The sequence below is a fragment of the Theropithecus gelada genome, chromosome 3 (assembly GCF_003255815.1).
Source record: "Theropithecus gelada isolate Dixy chromosome 3, Tgel_1.0, whole genome shotgun sequence".
In the NCBI taxonomy this organism is placed as follows: Eukaryota; Metazoa; Chordata; class Mammalia; order Primates; family Cercopithecidae; genus Theropithecus; species Theropithecus gelada.
In genome coordinates, this window is record NC_037670.1 from 19,373,647 (window position 1) to 19,396,598 (window position 22,952).

Below are 22,952 nucleotides of genomic sequence, written 5' to 3' on the forward strand. Positions count from 1 at the left end.
CACAGCCACCCAGAGAGAGACCGGGTCTCGTTCTGGGCTCTCAGACGTGTGGGAAACCCAGTGCCACTGACGACACACGGGTGGCTCCGGCAGGATCAAGTGTGCCGCCTGGAGGGCAGGGAAGCCTGAGGAGCTTCTCCTGTGTGCCTTCCCTCTGCCGGGAGAGGTGGCAGGGGAAAGCTTCCCTCGACCCTGGGACTGACTGAGCAACACCCCATCCTCTTTACAACAGGCTGCCAGGGGCCTGAGAAGACGGCAAGAAAGGCAATATCTCTGGCCCTCTTGGTGAGGAAGCAGCACTGAGGGTATGAGGGACAGGCTGCAGTCCAGGGAGATGAAGGCACTGTGAGGTAGGAGAGACTCGAGGCTAGAAATGGGCCTCCTGCCGTCTGGCTCAGTGCACTGCTTCCCCTGGGTAAGGCTTTCCTGACCATAAACTAACTCACTAGCCACTTGCAGACACTGTTAGCCCCAAACCAGTACTTAACCAGGTCCACACGTGTCCACTTCAACAAAGGAGATGTCACAACCTCCGCAAAGCGGTGTTTGCAAAGCAAGATCTCACCAAGGTGTGCAAACTCTGTGAAGGGCAGAGTTATTTTCTGCTTTGCAGACCACAGGTCCCTGTCTCTACCGCTTGCCCCTGCTGCTGCAGTGTGAAAGTGGCCATGGACCTGCACATACGAGTGCATGTGGCTTTGTTCCAGTGAAACTACATTTGCTGGCCCTGGCCTGGAAGCCCAGTGCACCCACAGGTGGTGTGAAAAGCGCATCAGGGCCAAGTGCAGGGGCTCACACCTGTAATCCCAGCACTTTGGGAGGCCGAGGCTGGTGGACTGCTTGAGCCCAGCCTGGGCAACAAGGCAAAATGCCGTCTCTACAAAAATAACAAAAAATTAGCTGGGCATGGTGATGTTGTCTGTAATTCCAGCTACTTGGGAGGCTGAGGCAGAAGAATCACTTGAACCCGGGAGGTGGAGGTTGCAGCGAGCCGAGATTGCGCCACTGCACTCCAGCCTGGGTGGCAGAGCCAGACCCAAAACCAGATCAACAGCTTGGTTCCTCATTTCTATCTGGCTCTAGAGATCCAAGGGGAAGGAAAATCTCTCCATTAAGAAGGTAAGTGGTCTGGCTAGTGAAGTTTCTTTGGCAGGGAAGTGGGGTGGGGGCGCGGGGAGCTAACAAAAGAAAAGAATATAGAAAAGAAGGTAAGTGAGGCAAGAGAATTTTGGGTTTCCTCTTTTGCCAAAGGGGCCTGGACTGGCCACGGGCTGATGAAGAAAACCAGACCCGCCTTCAACAGAGGCCTAGACTGGCCTGAACACGGTGGGGCAGCAGTGCCTGGCCCATGGATAACCTTCCCAGCTCAGAGCGGGCCCTCCTGAACCCAAACATGTGGTCTGGGGGAGTGAAGGTGACCGATGAGGAGAACCGAAGTACTGGTCACCTGTGATTTCCTCCTCAGTGAAGGCTGTTGTGAACATGCCCTATTCTAACTGCTGCTGAGTCCAGAGACCTGGCCGCCGGCCCCCACCCTTCCTCTCAGGAGGCAGTGGAGCTCCCCCGGACGCCTTTGAGCGCCTCTGCGGCGAGCTGGCCTGCGGGTGCTCCCACCTTACCAGAGCCTGGGCTTGCCTGGCTTCGGACTCCAGCGCCCCGTTGTGCTCTACCAAGTCTGACATCGCTCTCATTTTCCTCCTCTTTTTCAAGCTTGCTGTTTTCTGGCTGGACAGGCCACAGAGCTCCAGGCTGCCAGGCCCTGCCTTCTTCTTCTGCAGCCTCCTGCACTGGGGCAGGGTGGTGTGGCTGTTCGCCCTCTCCGCGGGGCCTGTGGGAAGGCCTCCCTGCTGCAGTGGAGGCCAGGCAGGCGTGGACAGGCCACTGCCATTGACAGGGACAACTCCAAGCTTCCGCTTCCTTTTTAGGAGTTGGGCTCCACCTGTTGGGGACCCTCTAGGTCCCTGAGGATGACTGCCACTGGGGCCACTCTGAGACATGTCCTCTGGGGGCAACCCTGCTGATGCCGACATTTCCCTGTGGGCCCTTGGACTCTTCTTCCGCGGTCGTTTCCTTTTATTGTGCATGGGGACGGCTGGAGGATGCTCGGAGCCACTCTCCTCCCCGGTGCTGGATGTGGCCTCTGTGCCTGGCTCGGCCACACGTGCCTTCAGGGCTTTCGGCTCAGCGGCCTCAGGCTCCCTGCCCCTGTTCTGTTCCAGGGACGGGGCTGCATCCCCTGGGCCTGGACTTTCAGGCTGCAGGTGGTGCTTCTTCTTCTTCTTCCTTCTTCTCTTTTGAAGACTGCTTTCACTGTCCTCTTCCTCTGCACAAAAGACTCTGCTTCCTAAAAAGACAGAAACCCATCAATAAGCCTCCCAGTGCCAGCTGGGCCAGAGTCCTGCTGGTGATTCGGAGACAGTATGATCGGCGGACACAATTTCCTGACATTCTACCACCAGGAGAGTTTGTCTCCCTTGAGGTACTCGGTGTCCCCACTACCTTTGTCGTCTGGTCCTACTTCCTCCACTCCCGACTGTGACTGGAAGCCCTCCTTTTGTCCATTTATAAACACACATGGAACTGAAATAGTCCGATTTCCACTAATTTTAGGGCCCAAAGGTAAAAACCATAGATCTAGACTGGTCATCAAACAGCTGCCCCCCTAGTGCTCCTTGCAGCTCCTGCTTCCCTGCAGAGGTGCCCTGGGGAGCAGGCGGACGTGAGCGGGGTGAGTTGGGGACACGGTTCCACTGAAACAGCAGAACACTTGGTAAACCACCTTTACCTCTCAGCCATTACAAACCGAAGCTTTAGGTTCTGCTAATGCTTTGTGATGGCACGAGCTCAAGTCTCTGATGCCTCCATGGTGCACACCGCTCCCCAAGGGCTCAGTCATGAGCCCTCAAGAGAAGGGCCCTTCTCTTCAGCTTTACAGCTTACCTTTCTCCTTTTCCAAGTTAGTTTTCTCTAAAAGTTTATTTCCTTTCTTCTTATGCTTTCCTTGACGGAGGATTTGGTCATCTTCATCAGCAGAAATGTCCTCCGCAAAACTCAGTTGAGATATACTGCTTCCTAGATGCCAGAGTGACACACTGTCAGCTTCCCCAGGCGCTCGAGAGTCTGCCCCAGGGGCCTAAGACCCCCCTCCTAATTTCTGCCTCATCATCATCGTTCCTCACTGTTTCTCCCACCCAAACCTGAGCGCTGCTGACACAGGAATTACAGACTTAAAAAAGCTTTGTGGGTTTCTCAACCAAGGCAAGGCAAGGGATCACAAGCCCTCGGTGACACCCTCCATGGCTGGACTCTGGGGGCCTGGCTAATGTGGTCTCTGCATTCCAACCAGCTCACTGGTGCCCTTCCCAATTCCAAGTGTCCCTAGTACATGAGGGGTATGGGGTGACTTCACTGACTTGTCCAAACGTAACAGCAAATGAAAGGGATCCTGAGAAATTACATTTTACCTTCACAGAGTATCCAATTAAAACCTTCCTAGGCTACTGCAAATCCATCTAGTTAAAACAATAAAAACCAAACCAAAACATCGCAGTATCCACACATGAGAGCAGTCTGCCCTCTCACTTTGGCGGTTAGGGGAGAGCCCAGGATAAGAAGGTGGGCAAGCTGCAGGGGGCCCTAGGCTTGTGTCACTTCCCATGGCTGTACTGTGGTATGACTAGGTAAGGGCTAGTCTGTCTTTCTTAAAAGCTGGGGTCTTGGCCGGGCGCGGTGGCTCAAGCCTGTAATCCCAGCACTTTGGGAGGCCGAGATGGGCGGATCACGGGGTCAGGAGATCGAGACCATCCTGGCTAACACAGTGAAACCCCATCTCTACTAAAAAAAAATGCAAAAAACTAGCCGGGCGTGGTGGCAGGCGCCTGTCGTCCCAGCTACGCGGGAGGCTGAGGCAGGAGAATGGCGTAAACCCGGGAGGCGGAGCTTGTAGTGAGCTGAGATCCGGCCACTGCACTCCAGCCTGGGTGACAGAGCAAGACTCCGTCTCAAAAAAAAAAAAAAAAGTTGGGGTCTTGCTCTGTCACCAAGGCTGGAGTGCAGTGGCGTGATTACAACTTGCTGTATCCTGGACCTCCTGGGCTCAAGTGATCCTCCCCTCTTAGCCTCCCAAGTGCTGGGACTACAGGCTCACGCCACCATGCCTGGCTAATTTTTTCATTTTTAGTAGATATGAGGCCTCGCTATTTTGCCTGGGCTAAGGACTATTATTTCTTATTAGAGGTTTTCAGTAAAGTTCTTTCAATCTTGTTTCTCAGCGTTTGGCATCAACGCCCCCAGTGGGGTCCATATTCATGAAAAACACTGTGAATGATGATTCTCGGCGCACCTCACCTTCAGAGAGGTCTTGGAATCTAAAAATAAAAAATAAAAATGAAAAAAATTAAAAAAAGGTAACAAATGTTCATAAAGAAATCCCTTCTGTCTTCTGTAGACATATGTATTTAATTTTTAAAATACAAGCCATAGTTAAATATTTGTTAGTTCACGTTCTCCTCCAGGAGGGGAGGCTAGAGAGGAAATTCCGTGAGGGAAAGGTGGTGCAATACAAAGGCCAAAAAGCTCAAGGCCAGTGCCGCCCTCGGTTACTGTCAATACCAGCAAGGACATGGCGGGCCAAAGATGCACCTTGGCACACCCAAATCAAACTAAGAAATTCAATTTTTTGTTTCGGAAGGCAGAAATAGCTTAGATCTCTGCTTATGTTCAATTCTCCAGTGGAGAAAGGCAAAGCTGTGTTTTGCTTTACACAATTTTTGCGCATTAGAACAAATAAGAAGCATCGAGGCGCAGTGTGGGCAGGTGCACGGGGGAGGAGACACTGGATGGCAGGGACTTCGGGCAAGCTAGGACCACCCAGTACCCTGGGAACCCAGCTGGGAAATGGGCAGAACTACAGGAGTTACTTTCTGGGGGCTTAACATGGAATACTTGAATGTATGCAAAGTGCTCAGAGCAGTGCCCGGCTCCTAGAGTGTGATCAGACAGTTGTCACCGATGACAGCAAGCCACGCATGAGGCCCTCCGTGAATTCCAGGTCATCATGTCACTATGGTCAGAGTGATGTCAACACTGACAGCTGAATTAACTAACACTTTTGGCATAGCCACATGGGAGGGAGGGGAGAGGTAAAAAATTAACCCTATCTATCTCAGTAGCACACCAGCAGAAGACACCTAAATAGCAGCTTCACATCAGTTTCTGGTTGGTTCATTTCACACATGAATAGACTTCACATCACTCTAAGGCAGCTAAGAGATGAGTATGGCTGCACTGGAAGAATGGAACCTGAGGGGTGGGACTGCTGTTTCCATTAAGCTTTTCAGTTTACATGTGTCTATTACATTGCTATGCACAAATGCATTAAAGGACAAAAAAAGAAGAAAGAAAAAAGATAAGCATGCAGATGGCTTGTCCCACACCAGGAGATGGGAACTAAAGGAATGATGATGTCAGAACCCTCCCTCCAGTCACTGACTTCTTGATGAGTTTGGAGAGGCGCTTCCTGTTGAAGTGGGGCGTGTTCTTCCTGCTGGTCATTTCCAGGAGTCGATCAGCAACAGCCTTATAGTCAAACTAGGCAGGAAGAGAAACTAAACATAAGTCTGCAGCCAAACAACACTGCCTGACTTGGACATTTACATCTGCTAGTAAGAGAAGCCCCTACTGAAGCATTTGGCAACAGACAGGCTAAACAAGCATGTGCTGGGACTTGGCCACCAGGAGCACAAGCACTACCTTTGAAAAATGCGTGTTCTGTTTATTCTTGGGAGAAGCTGGGTAAGTAATTCTTTTTTTTTTTTTTTTAATTGTGATAGAGTACCCACAACAAAATTTACCTGGGTGTGCTTTTTTTTTTTTTTGAGGCGCAGTCTCTGTCACCCAGCCTGGAGTGCAGTAGCGTGATCTCGGTTCACTGCAACCTCCGCCTCCCGGGTTCAAGTGATTCTCCTGCCTCAGCCTCCCGAGTAGCTGGGATTACAGGTGCACGCGGCTGCGTTTTTGTATTTGTTTTTGAATTTGTAGTAGAGACGGGGTTTCACTGTGTTGGCCAGGCTGGTCTCGAACTCCTAACCTAAGGTGATCTGCCCACCTTGGCCTCCCAAAGTGCTGGGATTACAGGTGTGAGCCAGTGCACCCGGCCGGAGGGTGTGCTTCTTTTTAAACTGAAGCTAGATTTGCAATCTGTACTTGGCAAACTTTTTTTTTTTTTTTTTTTTTTTGAGACGGAGTCTCGCTCTGCCGCCCAGGCTGGAGTGCAGTGGCACGATCTCGGCTCACTGCAAGCTCTGCCTCCTGGGTTCATGCCATTCTTCTGCCTCAGCCTCGCGAGTAGCTGGGACTACAGGCGCCGCCACCTCGCCCGGCTAGTTTTTTGCATGTTTTAGTAGAGACAGGGTTTCACCGTGTTCGCCAGGATGGTCTTGATCTCCTGACCTCGTGATCCACCCGTCTCGGCCTCCCAAAGTGCTGGGATTACAGGCTTGAGCCACTGCGCCCGGCCAAGGCAAACTTTTTTTTATTTGACAAGTGCCACTAGAGCTGGCTCCGTGGTAGAGAACAGAGCAAAGCTTAGCCATTCAAAATAAGTGCTACTATCTCTTTCAAAACCCCACTGTATTTACATTTCCTTGTCTCCAATAAGGTTATTCTCAGGAAGGTGACATTTAGTGACTGAAGGGATTAAAAAGGAGTTTACACTTCAGGCCTTATAGCTTAACTAGCTGTGACCCTAATTCTGTAGTCAGGCTACTCCACAGCAAATCCATATTCTATAAAAAGCAACAACTGCCACCCACCTGGAGAAGGGGTCCTGTGTCCTCAAAGGTTCCGCAGTCATCTCTTCCTCTTTCATCACTGAGTCCATCTTTTCTGGAATGATTTTTGCCCAGTGCTGTCAAAATATACCCAGAGACCAAATTCTTGACATATCAAATACACAGAAGTGACTACTTCCACAGAAGCCACTGTCTAATTAGGTGTCTCTTAACAAAAAAGAAGGCTGGGCACAGTGGCTCACGCCTGTAATTCCAGCACCTTGGGAGTTGAGGTGGGTGGATCACTTGAGGCCAGGAATTCTAGATCAGCCTGGGCAACACGGCGAAAACCCATCTCCACTAAAAATACAAAAATTAGCTGGGCGTGGTTGCGGGTGCCTGTAATCCCAGCTACTCAGGAGGCTGAGGCATGAGAATCGCTTGAACCCAGGAGGCAGGGGTTGCAGTGAGCCGAGATCGCGCCACTGCACTCCAGCCTGGGTGACAGCGAGACTCCGTCTCAAAAAAATAAAAAACGAAAGAAAATTTCTTTCAGGAGAAAAACTCTGCAAAGACATTTATAATTTCCCAGGACATTTTGATTGTTCAGGCTATGGGAATGGAAATAAGTCTGGGAAAAAGCACATGTTTTGCCTTTTGCACCCATAAAACCCCAATTCCCTGCTGCCTTCGATGATTCCCTCCCCCACACACTGTCCGGTTAGGACGAAGGCTGTGGTGAATGGGAAGCTCCTGTCCAGGGACGCAGGCAAGCGGATGGGACACTGTATCGCCCTGGACCACCAGGGGTAGGAGCATGGATGCAGGAGTCTGGCCCTAGTCTCAGGTCAGTTTAGGGCCTTGGTGAGAACCTGTCACAGCAGTACAGTCACTTCACGAGCATGCTTCAGGAAACACAAGTCAATATTAACACAACTTTTAGCACTTAAAACATTCAGAGTGTTACAGCTTATGAAGAAGCAGATTAAACAGACTCAGGAGAACTCAAAATTATCTTAAACATGTACTGTTTCTGGAACCCTCTAAGCTTATTAGTGGTGTGGCATCAGGGCGAGGCCTGGGGAGGATGGGGCAGGTGCAGCACGCATTTGATGAACGTAACTGGGAGGGAACGTCTGGAACTGCACTCGGAAGAGAGTCTGTGTCCAGGTTAGGCTGACAGAAATGTGGGGAGCAGAGGGACCCAGAGACTACTCCCATGTGGTCCCATGACCACGTAACACTTGCTCCAGGTCCTTAGTCAACTCTGTTATCTACACCAAACTTAAAATCAGACTATTTCTTTTTTTATTGTTTTGTTTTAGAGATGGGGGTCTCATTATGTGGCCCAAGCTGGTCTCAAATTCCTGGGCTCAAGTGATCTTCCCATCTTGGCCTTCCAAAGTACTAGGATTATAGGCATGAGCCCCCACACCCAGACTAGACTATTTCTTTTATTCTTTCTTTTTTGAGACAGGGGCGCTGGTAGCTCTGTTGCCCAGGATGCAGTGCAGTGACATGATCATGATTCACGGCAGCCTCAACCTCCCAGGTTCAACTGATCCTCCCAGCTCAGCCTTCTGAGTAGCTGAGACCACAGGTATGTGCCACCATGCTTGGCTAATTGTAAAATTTTTATAGAGTCAGAGTCTTGTTATGTTGCCCAAGCTGGTCTCCAACTCCTAGGTTCAAGCGATCCTCCCACCTCAGGCTCCTAAAGTGCTGGGATTATGGGTGTGAGCCACCATGCCTGGCCAGAGTATTTTTTCTTTCTTTTAAAGATTCTTGGCTGGGCACAGTGGCTCACGCTTGTAATCCCAACACTTTGGGAAGCCCAGGCGGGTGGAATATCTGAGGTCGGGAGTTCGAGACCAGCCTGACCAACAGGGAGATACAAATTTTGCCGGGCATGGTATGGTGGTGCATGTCTGTAATCCCAGCTACTCGGGAGGCTGAGGCAGGAGAATCGCTTGAACCCGGGAGGCGGAGGTTTCAGTGAGCCGAGATTGCGCCATTGCACTCCAGCCTGGGCGACAAGAACGAAACTCCGTCTCAAAAAAAAAAAAAAATTAAAATAAATAAATAAATAAATAAATAAATAAATTTACTTCCTGAAATTACTTCCTGTTGACCAGGTCTAAAAATTAAAAAGAAAAAAAAATAGATTCTTTATTCTGTCTATCTAGCTATCTGTTTATTTATTTATTTTTTGAGACAGGGTTTTGCTTGGTTGCCCAGGCTAGAGTGCAGTGGCACGATCTCAGCTCACTTCAGCCTCTGCTTCCTGGGTTCAAGTGATTCTCCCGCCTCAGCCTCCCAAGTAGCTGGAACTACAGGCACACGCTACCATACCTGGCTAATTTTTTTTTTTGGAGACGGAGTCTCGCTCTGTCGCCCAGGCTGGAGTGCAGTGGCCGGATCTCAGTTCACTGCAAGCTCCGCCTCCCAGGTTTACGCCATTCTCCTGCCTCAGCCTCCCGAGTAGCTGGTACTACAGGCGCCCGCCACCTCGCCCGGCTAGTTTTTTTTTTGTATTTTTTAGTAGAGACGGGGTTTCACTGTGTTAGCCAGGATGGTCTCGGTCTCCTGACCTCGTGATCCGCCCGTCTCGGCCTCCCAAAGTGCTGGGATTACAGGCTTGAGCCACCGCGCCCGGCCACCTGGCTAATTTTTGTACTTTTTGGTAGAGACTTGGTTTCACCATGTTGGCCAGGCTGGTCTTGAACTCCTGACCTCAAGTTATCCAACTGCCTGGGCTTCCCAAAGTGCTGGGATTACAGGCCTGAGCCACTGCACCTGGCCAACCCTGTCTCTAAATAAATAAATAAAACATTTTGGTTTATTCTTCCAGATTTTTAAAAAGCACAAACAGTCCTAGCCAGAGCAATCACGCAAAAGAAATAAATAAATGGCATCCAAACTGGTAACGAGGAAGTCAAAGTCGGTGTTTGCCAATGATATGATCATATACCTAGAAAACCCTAAAGACTCATCCGAAAAGCTCCTAGAACTGGTAAATGAATTCAGCAAAGTTTCAGGATACAAAATCAATGTACACGAATCAGTAGCACTGCTATACACCAACAACGACCAAGCTGAGAATCATATCAAGAACTCAATCCCTTCTTTTTTTTCTTTTTTTTTTTTTTGAGACGGAGTCTCACTCTGTCGCCCAGGCTGGAGTGTAGTGGTGCGATCTCGGCTCACTGCAAGCTCCGCCTCCCGGGTTCATGCCATTCTCCTTCCTCAGCCTCCCGAGTAGCTGGGACTACAGGCGCCCGCCACCTCGCCCGGCTAGTTTTTTGTATTTTTTAGTAGAGACGGGGTTTCACCGTGTTAGCCAGGATGGTCTCAATCTCCTGACCTCGTGATCCGCCCGTCTTGGCCTCCCAAAGTGCTGGGATTACAGGCATGAGCCACCGCGCCCGGCCAAACTCAATCCCTTCTACAACAGCTGCAAAAAACCCCCCACCAAAACAACGACAACAAAAAACAAAACAAACAACAAAACCTCAAAAACCTTAGGAATATAACTAACCAAGGATGCAGAAGATCTCTACAGGAAAACTACAAAACACCGCTGAAAGAAGTCACTGATGACACAAACTAATGGAAACACAGAATCACATCCCATGCTCACGGATGGGTAGAATCAATATTGTGAAAACGACCATACTGGCAAAAGCAATCTACAGATTCAATGCAATTCCCATAAAAACATCATCATCATTCTTCACAGAACTAGAAAAAACAATCCTAAAATTCATGTGGAATCAAAAAAGAGCCTGCATAGCCAAAGCAAGACTAAGCAAAAATAATAAATCTGGAGGCTGGGAGTGGTGGCTCACGCCTGTAATCCCAGCACTTTGGGAGGCTGAGGCTGGTGGATCACTTGAGGTCAGGAGTTCGAGATCAGCCTGGTCAGCATGGTGAAACCCTATCTCTACTAAAAATACAAAGACATATTAGCCAGGTGTGGTGGCGCCCACCTATAATTCCAGCTACTAGGGAGGTTGGGGCATGAGAATCGCTTGAACATGGGAGGCAGAGGCTGCAGTGAGCTGAGATTGCACCATTGCACTCCAGCCTGGCTCACACAGCAAGACTGTCCCCGCCCTGCAAAAAAAACCCCAAAAAACAAAAACCCCCAAAAAACCCAGAGACATCAGAATACCCAATTTCAAACTACACCATAAAGCTATAGTCGGCCGGGCGCGGTGGCTCAAGCCTGTAATCCCAGCACTTTGGGAGGCCGAGGCGGGTGGATCACGAGGTCAGGAGATCGAGACCATCCTGGCTAACATGGTGAAACCCCGTCTCTACTAAAAAAAATACAAAAAACTAGCCAGGCGTGGTGGCGGGCGCCTGTAGTCCCAGCTACTCGGAGGCTGAGGCGGGAGAATGGCGTGAACCCGGGAGGTGGAGCTTGCAGTGAGCCGAGATCGCGCCACTGCACTCCAGCCTGGGCGACAGAGCGAGACTCCGTCTCAAAAAAAAAAAAAAAAAAAAAAATAAAGCTATAGTCACCATAATGGCATGGTATTGGTACTGGTATAAAAACAGGCACATAGACCAATGGAACAGGAGAACCCAGAAATAAACCCAAATACTTACACTCAATCGATCTTCAACCAAGCAAACAAACACAAAGCGTAAGGAAAGGACACCCTATTCAAAAATGGTGCTGGGATAATTGTGAAGCCACGTGTAGAAGAATGAAACTGGATCCTCATCTCTCACCTTACAGAAAAATCAGCTCGGCCGGGCGCAGTGCCTCATGCCTGTAATCCCAGCACTTTGAGAGGCTGAGGCGGGCGGATCACAAGGTCAGGAGTTTGAGACCATCCTGGTTAACACAGTGAAACCCCGTCTCTACTAAAAAATACAAAAAATTAGCCGGGCGTGGTGGCGGGCGCCTGTAGTCCCAGCTACTTGGGAGGCTGAGGCAGGAGAATGGCGTGAACCCAGGAGGCGGAGCTTGCAGTGAGCCGAGATCGCGCCACTGCACTCCAGCCTGGGCAACAGAGTGAGACTCTGTCTCCAAAAAGAAAAATCCAAAAGCAAATGCAATGAAAACAAAAATAGATGGGACCTAATTAAATTAAAAATCTTCTGCACAGCAAAAGAAATAATCAGCAGAATAAAACAGAATGGGAGAAAATATTTGCCAATTATGCAGCCAACAAAGGATTAATATCCAGAATCTACAAGGAACTCAAACAAATCAGTAAGAAAAAAAAATCCCATCAAAAAGTGGGCTAAGGACATAAACAGACAATTCTCAAAAGAAGATATACAAATGGTCAACAGACATATGGAAATGCAAATGAAAACCATAATGAGATACCACCTCACTCCAGCAAGAATGGCCATAATTTAAAAAATCAAAAAATAATAGATGTTGGTGGCTAGGCATGGTGGCTCATGCCTGTAATCCCTGCACTTTGGGAGGCAGAGGTGGGTGTATCACCTGAGGTCAGGAGTTTGAGACCAGCCTGGCCAACATTGTGAAACCCATCTCTACTAAAATGCAAAAAATTAGCTGGGCCTGGTGGCAGGCGTCTGTAATCCCAGTTACTTAGGAGGCTGAGGCAGGAGAATCGCTTGAACCTGGGAGGTGGAGGTTGCAGTGAGCTGAGATGGCACCACTGCACTCCAGCCTGGGCAACAAGAAGCAAAACTCAGTCTCAAAAAAACAAACAAACAAACAAAAAAACAAGATGTTGGCACAGATGTGGTGAAAAGGGAAGACTTTTACACTGCTGGTGGGAATGCAAACTAGTACAGCCACTATGGAAAACAGTATGGAGATTCCTTAAAGAACTAAAGGTAAATCTATCATTGATCCAGCAATCCCACTGCCGGGTATCTACCCAGAGGAAAAGAAGTCACTATATGAAAAAGACACTTGCACACGCATGTTTATAGCAGCACAATCCACAGCTGTGAAAACATGGAACCAGCCTGAATGTCCATTGATCAGTGAGTGGATAAAGAAAATGTGGTATATATACCGTGGAATACTACTCAGCCATAAAAAGGAATGAAATAATGGTATCCACAGCAACCTGGATAGAGTTGGAGACCATTATTCTAAGTGAAGTAACTCAGGAATGGAAAACCAGAACATTTTATGTTCTCACTTAAAAGTGGGAGCTAAGCTATGAGGATGCAAAGGCTGAAGAATGATACAATGAGCTTTGGGGACCCAGAGGAAAGGGTGGGAGGCGGGTGAGGGATAAAAGACTACACATTGGGTACAGTGTACACTGCTCGGGTGACGGGTGTACCAAAATCTCAGAAATCACCACTAAAGAACTTATCCATGTAACCCAAACCACCTGTTCCCCCTAAATTATCAAAATAAATAAAATAACCTTTTATGAAAAAAAAATAAAAGCACAAAAATAAACGTTTAAAAACAAATCTGATGCACAACTATTATATAGCCATAATAATTAAAGAAAACCCAAACAACAAATCAGGCTCCTTCTCCATAAAGTTGGTGCTGCGCTTTAAAAAATACATATATATGTATATTAATATTCCTTTGGTCCTTAGTTTTTAGGAACTTTGCTTTCAAATGGTTATATAACACTTCAAAAGCAGGTAAACTGTGACCTAACCATTCCCCTCATTTTGTGCATTCAGATAAAGCACTGAGAGTTTGGATGGGTCTGCAACTTCAAAAGCATATTCTACCTTAAGTCTGCAGACACAAAACAGTAGTAAGAACGATGCCAGTCCACAGTGGGCATGTAAACATCCCAAGAAAAAGAACCTTGAAGGAAGTCGTGAGTTGAGGAAGGACAGCCACAGAAACAAGCATACGTCCCTCGAGTAACCCGTAGGAATGAGGCCACGCTAAGGTGTTGAAATACGTCAAACAAAACAACAAAGCAAACAAAAAGCACCAGAAAGCACTAGCAGTGACAATGTAAAATCCTTGAGGACAGTCCTGAGATCCTGGGAGGTACAGAAATGTGCATATGCCACATGGGACAGGTCTCAGGTCTCCCTATAGCCCCGCTAGGCACCCCGCAGGCACAATGAACCCACCTCTGCTGCTTCTCTTGGGAAGGGCTGAGGCAGAGTCATCAACTCTAGGTTGCATTCAGTAAGATGCCAACAAATATATTAAGAACTGTTTGAGAGGATTTTACCAGAAAGAAAGCTAGACTGACCAAGAACATCCTCCTACCTGTCTTCTTTTTACTGACAGCTCTTCTCATGGACACCTCATTTTCAGGTATCTCCTCAGCAGAGAGGTCACCATCGCCCACTTTTGTCTTCTGTTCCTCCATCGTCTCCTCAGGCACAAAAGGAGACTGATCTACGATAGCTTCGAAGACGCCCCGAGCTATGGTCTGCACCAGGGTGTGGCTGAGGGTAGAAGCACAGCGGAGAGCATGAGATTAGAACGAACGGCCTGGCCTTCTGGCTTCAGGAGCGCAGAGGGAAGCCCTGCACACATGGCTGTGGTCTGGAGTGGCCCCTACGGGCCAGCAAGCATCTGCGAGGAACTGCCTAAGTGCCACCCGACAGGCATGGGACGCCCAGCAGTCAGATCTTTGGGCGTGGGAGGGCATTCCTGGAATGAGTGAGTCAAATACTGAAGCTAGAAGAGCCAAATCACTGCTCAAAGCTTCGGCTGCCTTCTCCAGCTGCTCTCTGCTGTGAAGCACTGTCCTGGGTACCCGGCGCCAGGATGCATGACAGCAAGCAACTCCCCATAAGCAAGTGCCCGGAGCAGTGGGGACCAAGTGCCACGGAGCAGTGGGAACCAACATGGGGATCACTTACTCCTTAGTCTTCGCAGCGATCTTGCAGAATGGATCGATAAACTTGAGATTCTGATCTGCTAAAAGCTGTAATTTAGAAAAAGGGAAAAATTGAGAAACAGCCTTGCCCTTCTTGACATGTCCTTGAAAAAGGGACCATTCACATCTTTGACAAAGGCAGAGTTAGACCAAGCAATGCCTGTCTCACACAGCCCCAAGGCGCCCCTAGGGAACGTCACAGAAGCTGGGAGCCAGGCTGAAGATCGAGGCCGCCCTCCAGCTACTTGGTATCTCAGTGCAGTGGCTGGAGAAAGGCACCTAGCCCAACATGCACGATCCTATCCGCCCAACATACAGAACAAGGGTGCCCAATCCTGTGACTTCCCCGAGCCACGCTGGAAGAATTGTCCTGGGCCACACATAAAATACACAAACACTAACAATAGCTGATGAGCTAAAAATAAAATAAAATGGAAAAAAAAAAAGAAAAAAATCTCATAATATGTTAAGAAAGTTTATGAATTTGTGTTGGGCCACATTCAAAGCTGCCCTGGGCCCCATGCAGCTCTCAGGCGGCGGGCTGGACAAACCTGATATAGGACATATGTACACTTCCTCTACAAGAGGGGTCACAGGGACAGTGCCTCCACGTGTGAGACAAAAGAATTATTGTTTTGAATATAACATATTTTCTTTTAACTAAAAAAAAATACCTGTTCCCTGCAAAACATCTGTGAAAGAAAAGCAAAATCTGTGCATATTCCCACATCCAGAGAATCATTTGCATACTAAAAAATGTATGTTTCCTTTCCAGCCTTTTGTTTCTTTATGAGTATATACCTTAAAAATGTCTACCATTTGCATAGCTTTTCCTACAGCTTTATAAGCTCCCTAGATCCTGAGCACTCCCCTGTGTTAGTGAGTTCTTCATTGGAGTCTGTAGCTTGCTTTCAATTCTATTTTACAGGTAAGACTGTCATGTACATCCTCAGTGCACAAATCCCGCCCCACCAGCTGCTTAGGACACATTCCCAGACAGGACTGAAGCAATTCACACTGCTACAGTCGCTGGTCATGCGAAGTGCCACCCCACAGCAATTCACTGGCAACTACTGCAAACACTGGTGGCCCTCTCACCCCATGGGCAGCCTGTCGGCAGCTGCTTACCTCCTTCCCCCCAACTTTGGAGAGTTCATCCAGGTAAATATCAATGAAGTGGAATCTCACTCCATTAGGAGACTGACTCTCAGGACACAGGATCTCCTTCATCAGGACATCCAAGAAAACCTTGATTCGGCTAAAGAACCAAACACATGCTTCTGTTAATGACAGTACGCCAACACTTCTCACTTCCCAAAGAGAAACAAAAATACTCGGTCTGGTACCTACATAGCATAGCAATCAATGCAAGACTGAAATCATTTTACAAGGAAAAAAGCAATCACTTAAATCAGTATAAAATGTTAATTGTCATATATACTTAACTATTTTATGCCTTCTACTGGATTTCAATTCTCTGTAGGTAACAATGCATCGAGCTTCTCATGGTTTTCTACAAGTTCAGAAAACTTGACAGACACTCTACTACCTTTTAAGTTTTAAGGCTACCGGATGCTAACTCGAATAGTTTACTGACCTTTCTTCCCAGCCGTTTCGCTTCAAGACTTCAAAGGACTGCCTCAGGACCAGACGAATCAGCTAAAGTTAGGCAATTTTTGTAAAAAAAAAAAAAAAAAAAAGGAAAGGTAAGAAATATTTATCCGCTCAGCAGAATGAGGGGACCAATGAAATTGGTATGGCCTGGTTCCCAAAAGTAAAAAAATATTCACAACACTCATATTTAACTTCTAGATCAAAAAACATATTCAGAGCCAGGAGCAGTGGCTCACGCCTGTAATCCCAGCATTTTGGGAGGCTGAGGTGGGCAGATCATTTGAGGCCAGGAGTTCAAGACCACCCTGGCCAACATGGCAAACCCTCATCTCTACTAAAAATAGAAAAATTAGCCGGGCGTGGTGGTGGGCGTCTGTAGTCCCAGCTACTCAGGAGGCCGAGGCATGAGAATCACCGGAACCCAGGAGGTGGAGGTCGCAGTGAGCTGAGATCGCGCCACTGCACTCCAGCCTGGGGAACAGAGCGAGAGAGACTCTATCTCAAAAAATACCCAACATATTCACTAACGCTCCCCAAACTCATCCTTAAGAGCTGCAAAAGCTAAAACAGAGAAGCTTTCCAGGACACATTCAAATTCTTCCTTCACACTAAGCCTGTGGCGTGTTTTCCTTCACACATAAACCTTTCCATTGCTTTTAAGATAAAGGACATTCTTTTCTTCCCCAGAGTTTTTTTTTTTTTTTTTTTTTTTTTGAGACGGAGTCTCGCTCTGTCGCCCAGGCTGGAGTGCAGTGACCGGATCTCAGCTCACTGCAAGCTCCGCCTCCCGGGTTCACGCCATTCTCCTGCCTCAGCCTCCCGAGTAGCTGGGACTACAGGCGCCTGCCACCTCGCCCGGCTAGTTTTTTGTATTTTTTAGTAGAGACGAGGTTTCACCATGTTAGCCAGGATGGTCTCGATCTCCTGACCTTGTGATCTGCCCGTCTCAGCCTCCCAAAGTGCTGGGATTACAGGCTTGAGCCACCGCGCCCGGCCCTTCCCCGGAGTTTTTGAAGTAACTGTGGCAGATCTTACCATATAGTATTTGTCCAGGCGCAGCCTGTCTATTCCTTTCCATTCTCGATTCATGGTTTGCCAAAAGGTCTGAATGAACAGGTGTTCTGCAGTGAACAAAAGGCTCTAAATACTTGGCTTCCACATCAACATATTAACATATAGCAAGAAAATAATGAAGAGGAACAAACTAGCATTATTTATTATTCACTTTTCTCAGTAATTCTTGGGCAGCTAGAAAATGTTTGATAATTAAAAATACTCAATCATTTCTTTTACATTTATTTTTAAACATCACGTGGACTGTGTAGATCTTTTACTTTTTCATTTTTTAATTTTTGAGACAGGGTCCCACTCTGTGGCCCAGGCTGGAGTGCAATGGCGAGATCTCAGCTCACTGCAACCTCTGCCTCCTGGGTTCAAGTGATTCTCCTGCCTCAGCCTCCCGAGTAGCTGGGATTACAGGTGAGCACCACCACACCTGGCTAATCTTCGTATTTTTAGTAAAGACGGGGTTTAACCATGTTGGCCAGGCTGGTCTCAAACTCCTGACCTCAGGTGATCCATCCACCTCGGCCTCCCAAAGTGCTGGGATTACAGGCATGAGCCACCGTGCCTGGCCTTGATCTTTTGCATTTAAATAAAAACAGAATAATAGGAAGGGCTGGCAACCTTGTAATGTTAGATTTGAATGTTCTCTGGAGCATTTTTCCTTTATCCACTGCAAAGCCACGTTCCTTTCAAAATAAAAACATTCCTTGTTCTACTTCTAGTCACTCTTCCGACTGCATTGGTACCTAACAATCAGTCCAAAACCATTAATTCTGACACTTACGTAATCCATATAGAAACTCATATTTTTGTCTGATGAGAGGTGTCGTCTGGGTGAGCTACAGCACAAAGCACTCAATTTTTCTCTTCTGACCCACAAAACTGGCACTTTTTTATTCAAAAACAATTTTTGTTGAGTTTTTGGTTTTATTTCTTTTTGCATAATTCTTTTTTCATCTGTGCAAATCTATTATACATCATATGTAGAATTTTGTTCAATGTGAGTCAGTTAATATTCAGAGCACCACTAGGGGTTGTTGAAATCATTAGGATGGTTTTCCGAAGAGCGTTAAGCAGAACAAACAAAGTCTGCTTCTTTTTTCTTCCTTTGTAAGCAATCAATGCCTGACACAGAAGCACCCTAACTCATTTCTTTTCTCTTTGGTTGAGACACCAGGAGTGGTGTCTTCTGTGTATTTATTTATTACCAGTGACGGCTCTGTTCTTGGGGAAGATGAACCTGGCATCCAGAGGTCACCATGGACCCTGCATCTGGCTCTCCAGGCTGCAAGTTAAAGTAACTCAGAATTTGAAGATTCTGGAGGATTGTTATTTCTAGAAGCATTTTCTGAAATCTCTGAGATGTCAAATCGATTCTCCCCAAGACACTTCGCCCTCTCACCAAGTCAATGACTAAGTTTATCACAGCTTTTAAAAACAGGAACGGCTTGTCCACTGACATCTACATAATACCGGCACAAGGTTCCCATTAAACTAGCAGTCGGAAAACTTGGAAGGAAGAAGAAGAAATAACAGGACTCACGAGCTGCTGAGTTGTTAACAGCGTGGACTAGCTGTGCGATGGTGTTGGCGAGCTCTTCCTGCAGAGGCGGGGTTGGGGAGAAAAATGGGGGTTATCCTGGGCCAACATGAGATGCTCGTGCCGCGGCCTGCTTCCTTCTCCCACTTCTGCTGGCGGGAAGGTCTCTGCCTCTTGTCACTTCCACTAAGAAGTACGTATCCGAATATCTGAATTTTATCAAATGTGTGATTTCCAATGCTGATGGACTGTCATGCTAACTTAGTATGTCTGCAAGAACTGTGTTAAGCTACATGTTTAAAAAAGCATCTCTAGTTATCAGTTCAAATGAACTAGAAATGAAATAATTTAGTTATCAGTTCTTGGCTTTATAACTATATCTGGCCATGTGCGGTGGCTCACGCCTGTGATCCCAGTACTTTGGGAGGCCAAGGCAGGTGGATCACCTGAGGTCAGGAGTTCAAGACCAGCCTGACCAACATGGCACCTCCACAGCTCTACTAAAACTTCAAAAATTAGCCAGGCATGCTGGCGTGTGCCTCTAGTTCCAGCTACTCGGGAGGCTGGGACAGAATTGCTTGAACTCGGAGGTAGACAGTGAGCCAAGATCGTGCCATTGCACTCCAGCCTGGGCCACAGAGCGAGACTCTGTCTCAAAACAACAACAACCAAAAAACCCACATCTAAGCTGGGCATGGCAGCTCATGCCTGTAATGGGAGCCCGAGCACTTTGGCAGGCCAAGGCAGGAGGATCGCTCGAGTCCAGGAGTTCAATGCCAGCCTAGGCAACACAATGAGATCCAGTCTCTACAAAAAAATACAAAAATTAGCCAGGCATGGAGGCGTGCACCTGTACTCCCAGCTACTCGGGTGGCTGAGGCAGGAGGATCAGCTGAGCAATAGGGAGGCTGGGGCTGTAGTGAGCCATGATTGTACCACTGCACGTCAGCCTGGGCAACAGAGTGAGACTGTCAAAAAAAACAAAAACAAAAACAAACAAAAAAACCACTTCACCATAATCCCAGAAATCCTGTGAAACACACAGACAGCAGGGCAGACCCCACAGAGGTTAGATGCTGGGATGCTCACTGCACACCACGGGAAAGGCCTCCCCCGGCCTGGTCAGAGACAAGGTGGAATGTGAAGGTAAACCCAGCCTTCTGGGCTCTGTCCTGGGTGAAGGGGTCCCTGGAAACGCATGCGCTGCTGAGGTGCAGCAGGCTCACTCTGGGGAGATGCCCCCTGTTCCTGAGGTTTCGTGAGAAAAGCACACTCCTCGTCGCTCTCACTCACACGGCACCCGGTCTGTTCTCCTTTGTGGGAGAATGAGGTTCCTGTCCGTTGGTTTTCTTCCTCCACTAAAGCTGTTGGTTGTTACTTTTGAATGTAATATAGAAATATTTTGCCCTGCTCCTACTCAAAATATGTTCAGTAAAATAAAAATAAATTAAAACAAGTTATTACACAGCATGGGAGAAATGGCAAGGCTGCACGTTAAAACCCAGAAAAGTAAAATCTCGCCCTGAGGACTTGTCCTCTGCATCAGAGACCTGCAAGCACTTCTCCTCAAGGCTGGTTCTTCTACTTCAGGGGTGTCCAGTCTTTTGCCTCCCCTGAGCCACGCTGGAAGAACTGTCTTGGGCCACACACAGAACACACTAACACTAATGATAGTGATGAGCTTAAAAAAAAATCTCACAAGGTCCTAAGAAAGTTTACGAATTTGTGTGGGGCTGCATTCAAAGCCATCCTGGGCCACATGTGGCCCGCGGGTGGACAAGCTTCCTCTACCTCTACAGAGGCAGATCCGATCTACGTTCATGGGTCAGAACAAAGTTTTTAAAAAGTGAAAGTCACTTCTTTAGTGTTGGCTTTGGTGGTGGGCTCAGCAGGCCCTGCAGAGAGAGACCGAGCCTGCTGCATGTTTGGATGACTGTGCAGGCACACTCGGCTTTAACAGGGAGGCTTTTGCGGAGCGCCTACCGCCTGCTCTCCGTGGAGCCCGAAGCCCAGAGAAGTGGCTGCCTTGTCCTGGGTTTCACAGGGTCTTCACTAGTTAGTGCTCCTGTCATGCCATCCTTGACCACAAAAAATAAACTTACCAGAAGACAGAAACTTTAAGTAACGTAAAACCTAGCATGGAACCTATGAAATTTTACAGAGAAATAGTAAATTGACAATGAATGCACATCTTTCATTTTATTTGAAAAGACAATTCACCTAACTGTGTTGACACTGCCTTTCTGTATGGACAAGAGGTAAGAAAATGACTCCTTGAAGCATGACCGTCAGTGTGCGTCAGTGTATCGGGGGACTGGCACAGTGTGAGTGCTCAAGTCTCTTATCCAGCCACAGCAAGAACCAGGGAGCATGACAAAGGGAACGCACGTTACCTGTAGAAGGGGTTCATCCTGCACCCACATGCAGTAGAAGAGCCCCTTCCAGATTTTTAGAAGTTCTTCCTGACTGAAACCTCCTGGAAGGCAAAACAGCACAAACATCTTAAGAGTCTATGTATCTCCTTTCTTAAAGTTTAGAAAGTGGTGAAGTACCACATACATTTTAATTCTCTTTCATTTGCATGTCTTTTTAAAAAATGGAAGCAAACATTTCCTTATTATTATAAAAGAAACACAAATAAATTACTATTGTACCTGCAGCTTTATCAGCTACAGGGTAGGGTGGCAGTGGTGGCCTGGCCTCAGCGTGAGGAAGCAAATGTCATCACAACACAAAATTCATGAACAAAGTGGCCACTTAGGAAAACAGCTCCCCCTCAAGGCCCTCCCTGCCCACCACGTGCAGCCATCCTGCACACTGACATTTTCGCTGGTCTTGTGAAGTAAAACTGCAAATCTTACAAGAGATGCGGGGGATTTGCTCATATGAAGCCCCAGCAACGGGCAGCCCCACTTCCGAGGAACAGAAAACCAGCCAGGCTGAGGACACAGGAGCTCCGAACAGTACATCTGAAAGTCAAAGGCCTAGGAAAGGGCCTGGGGACACTGACAGTACTTTGGAACATTTTTGCAAAAATGACTTTTTAAGGATCCTAGTATGAGGTCAAAAGTGGCTGCCTCCCAATCACCCTCCCTGTAATCGTGATCATTTACTGCAGCATCACCAGGGTTGGCTTTGTTCTGACTCTAGTTACTTAGGGATCTACCTCTGCTTTCATGATCTATGACTAAATGACCAGTCTCGTTCAGCCTTAGATCTCCTGAGTAGATCCCAGGTGTCATAAAGTATTTGCTGACTGACATAAAGAATCACAAAATGATAAGGTAGGTGTACACTCTTGGAGTTTCCGAGCCTATGGACCATGAAATTAGAACACAAACAGAAACCTCAAGTCTTGATGTGTGTTACAAATGGTCTTTATGAGGATTTTACTAGGAGATCCTAGGAGAAATCTTTTGGAGCAACAAAGTGCTATAAATTAGATGAATGCAAACAAATATTTAGAATCAATGTGATCTTAATACTCCAAAAGATGCTTAAAAAGTGACAAAAAGGGTTGGGCACAGTGGCTCACACCTGTAATCCCAGCACTTTGGGAGGCCGAGGCGGGCGGATCATGAGGTCAGAAGATTGAGACCATTCTGGCTAACACGGTGAAACCACATCTCTACTAAAAATAAAAAAAAAATTAGCCAGGCGTGATGGCGGGCACCTGTAGTCCTAGCTACTCCAGAGGCTGAGGCAGGAGAATGGCGTGAACCCAGGAGGTGGAGCTTGCAGTGAGCCAAGATTGTGCCACTGCACTCCAGCCTGGGCGACAGAGCGAGACTTTGTCTCTTAAAAAAAAAAAAAGTGACAAAAAGACCTTTTTTGATGGACCAAAGTTTATTTAGTGTATTCAGAGTGCCTTTACCTTAATTTATAGGTACTGATTTCCACTTTACTAAGGGTCTTTCTCCCATCAACAATTTTATAATGGTACATTTCGATTCTTTTTTTTTTGGGGACAGAATCTTGCTCTGTTGCCCAGGCTGGAGTGCTGTGGCACAATCTAGGCTCACTGCAACCTGCGCCTCCCGGGGTCAAGCGATTCTCCCGCCTCAGCCTCAAGAGTAGTTGGGATTACTGGCGTGAGCCACCACGCCCGGCCTGCATTTTGATTCTGATAGTTTTCCATGTAAA

At 47.5% G+C, this 22,952-nt stretch overlaps 1 protein-coding gene across 1 annotated transcript in view; it reads right to left on the bottom strand.

The window, feature by feature from the left end:
- RRP1B (ribosomal RNA processing 1B) overlaps window positions 1-22,952 on the bottom strand; it is a 35,419-nt gene that overhangs the window by 3,684 nt on the left and 8,783 nt on the right. The window contains exons 2-13 of the mRNA XM_025380447.1: window positions 21,203-21,285; window positions 18,813-18,870; window positions 17,240-17,325; window positions 16,188-16,249; window positions 15,719-15,848; window positions 14,574-14,638; window positions 13,972-14,153; window positions 6,813-6,907; window positions 5,492-5,589; window positions 4,348-4,367; window positions 2,941-3,072; window positions 1,620-2,344 (exon numbers count right to left, since the gene is read on the bottom strand). Of these exons, the coding sequence (XP_025236232.1) occupies window positions 1,620-2,344; window positions 2,941-3,072; window positions 4,348-4,367; window positions 5,492-5,589; window positions 6,813-6,907; window positions 13,972-14,153; window positions 14,574-14,638; window positions 15,719-15,848; window positions 16,188-16,249; window positions 17,240-17,325; window positions 18,813-18,870; window positions 21,203-21,285 (1,736 nt within the window). The remainder of the gene's footprint in view (window positions 1-1,619; window positions 2,345-2,940; window positions 3,073-4,347; window positions 4,368-5,491; window positions 5,590-6,812; window positions 6,908-13,971; window positions 14,154-14,573; window positions 14,639-15,718; window positions 15,849-16,187; window positions 16,250-17,239; window positions 17,326-18,812; window positions 18,871-21,202; window positions 21,286-22,952) is intronic.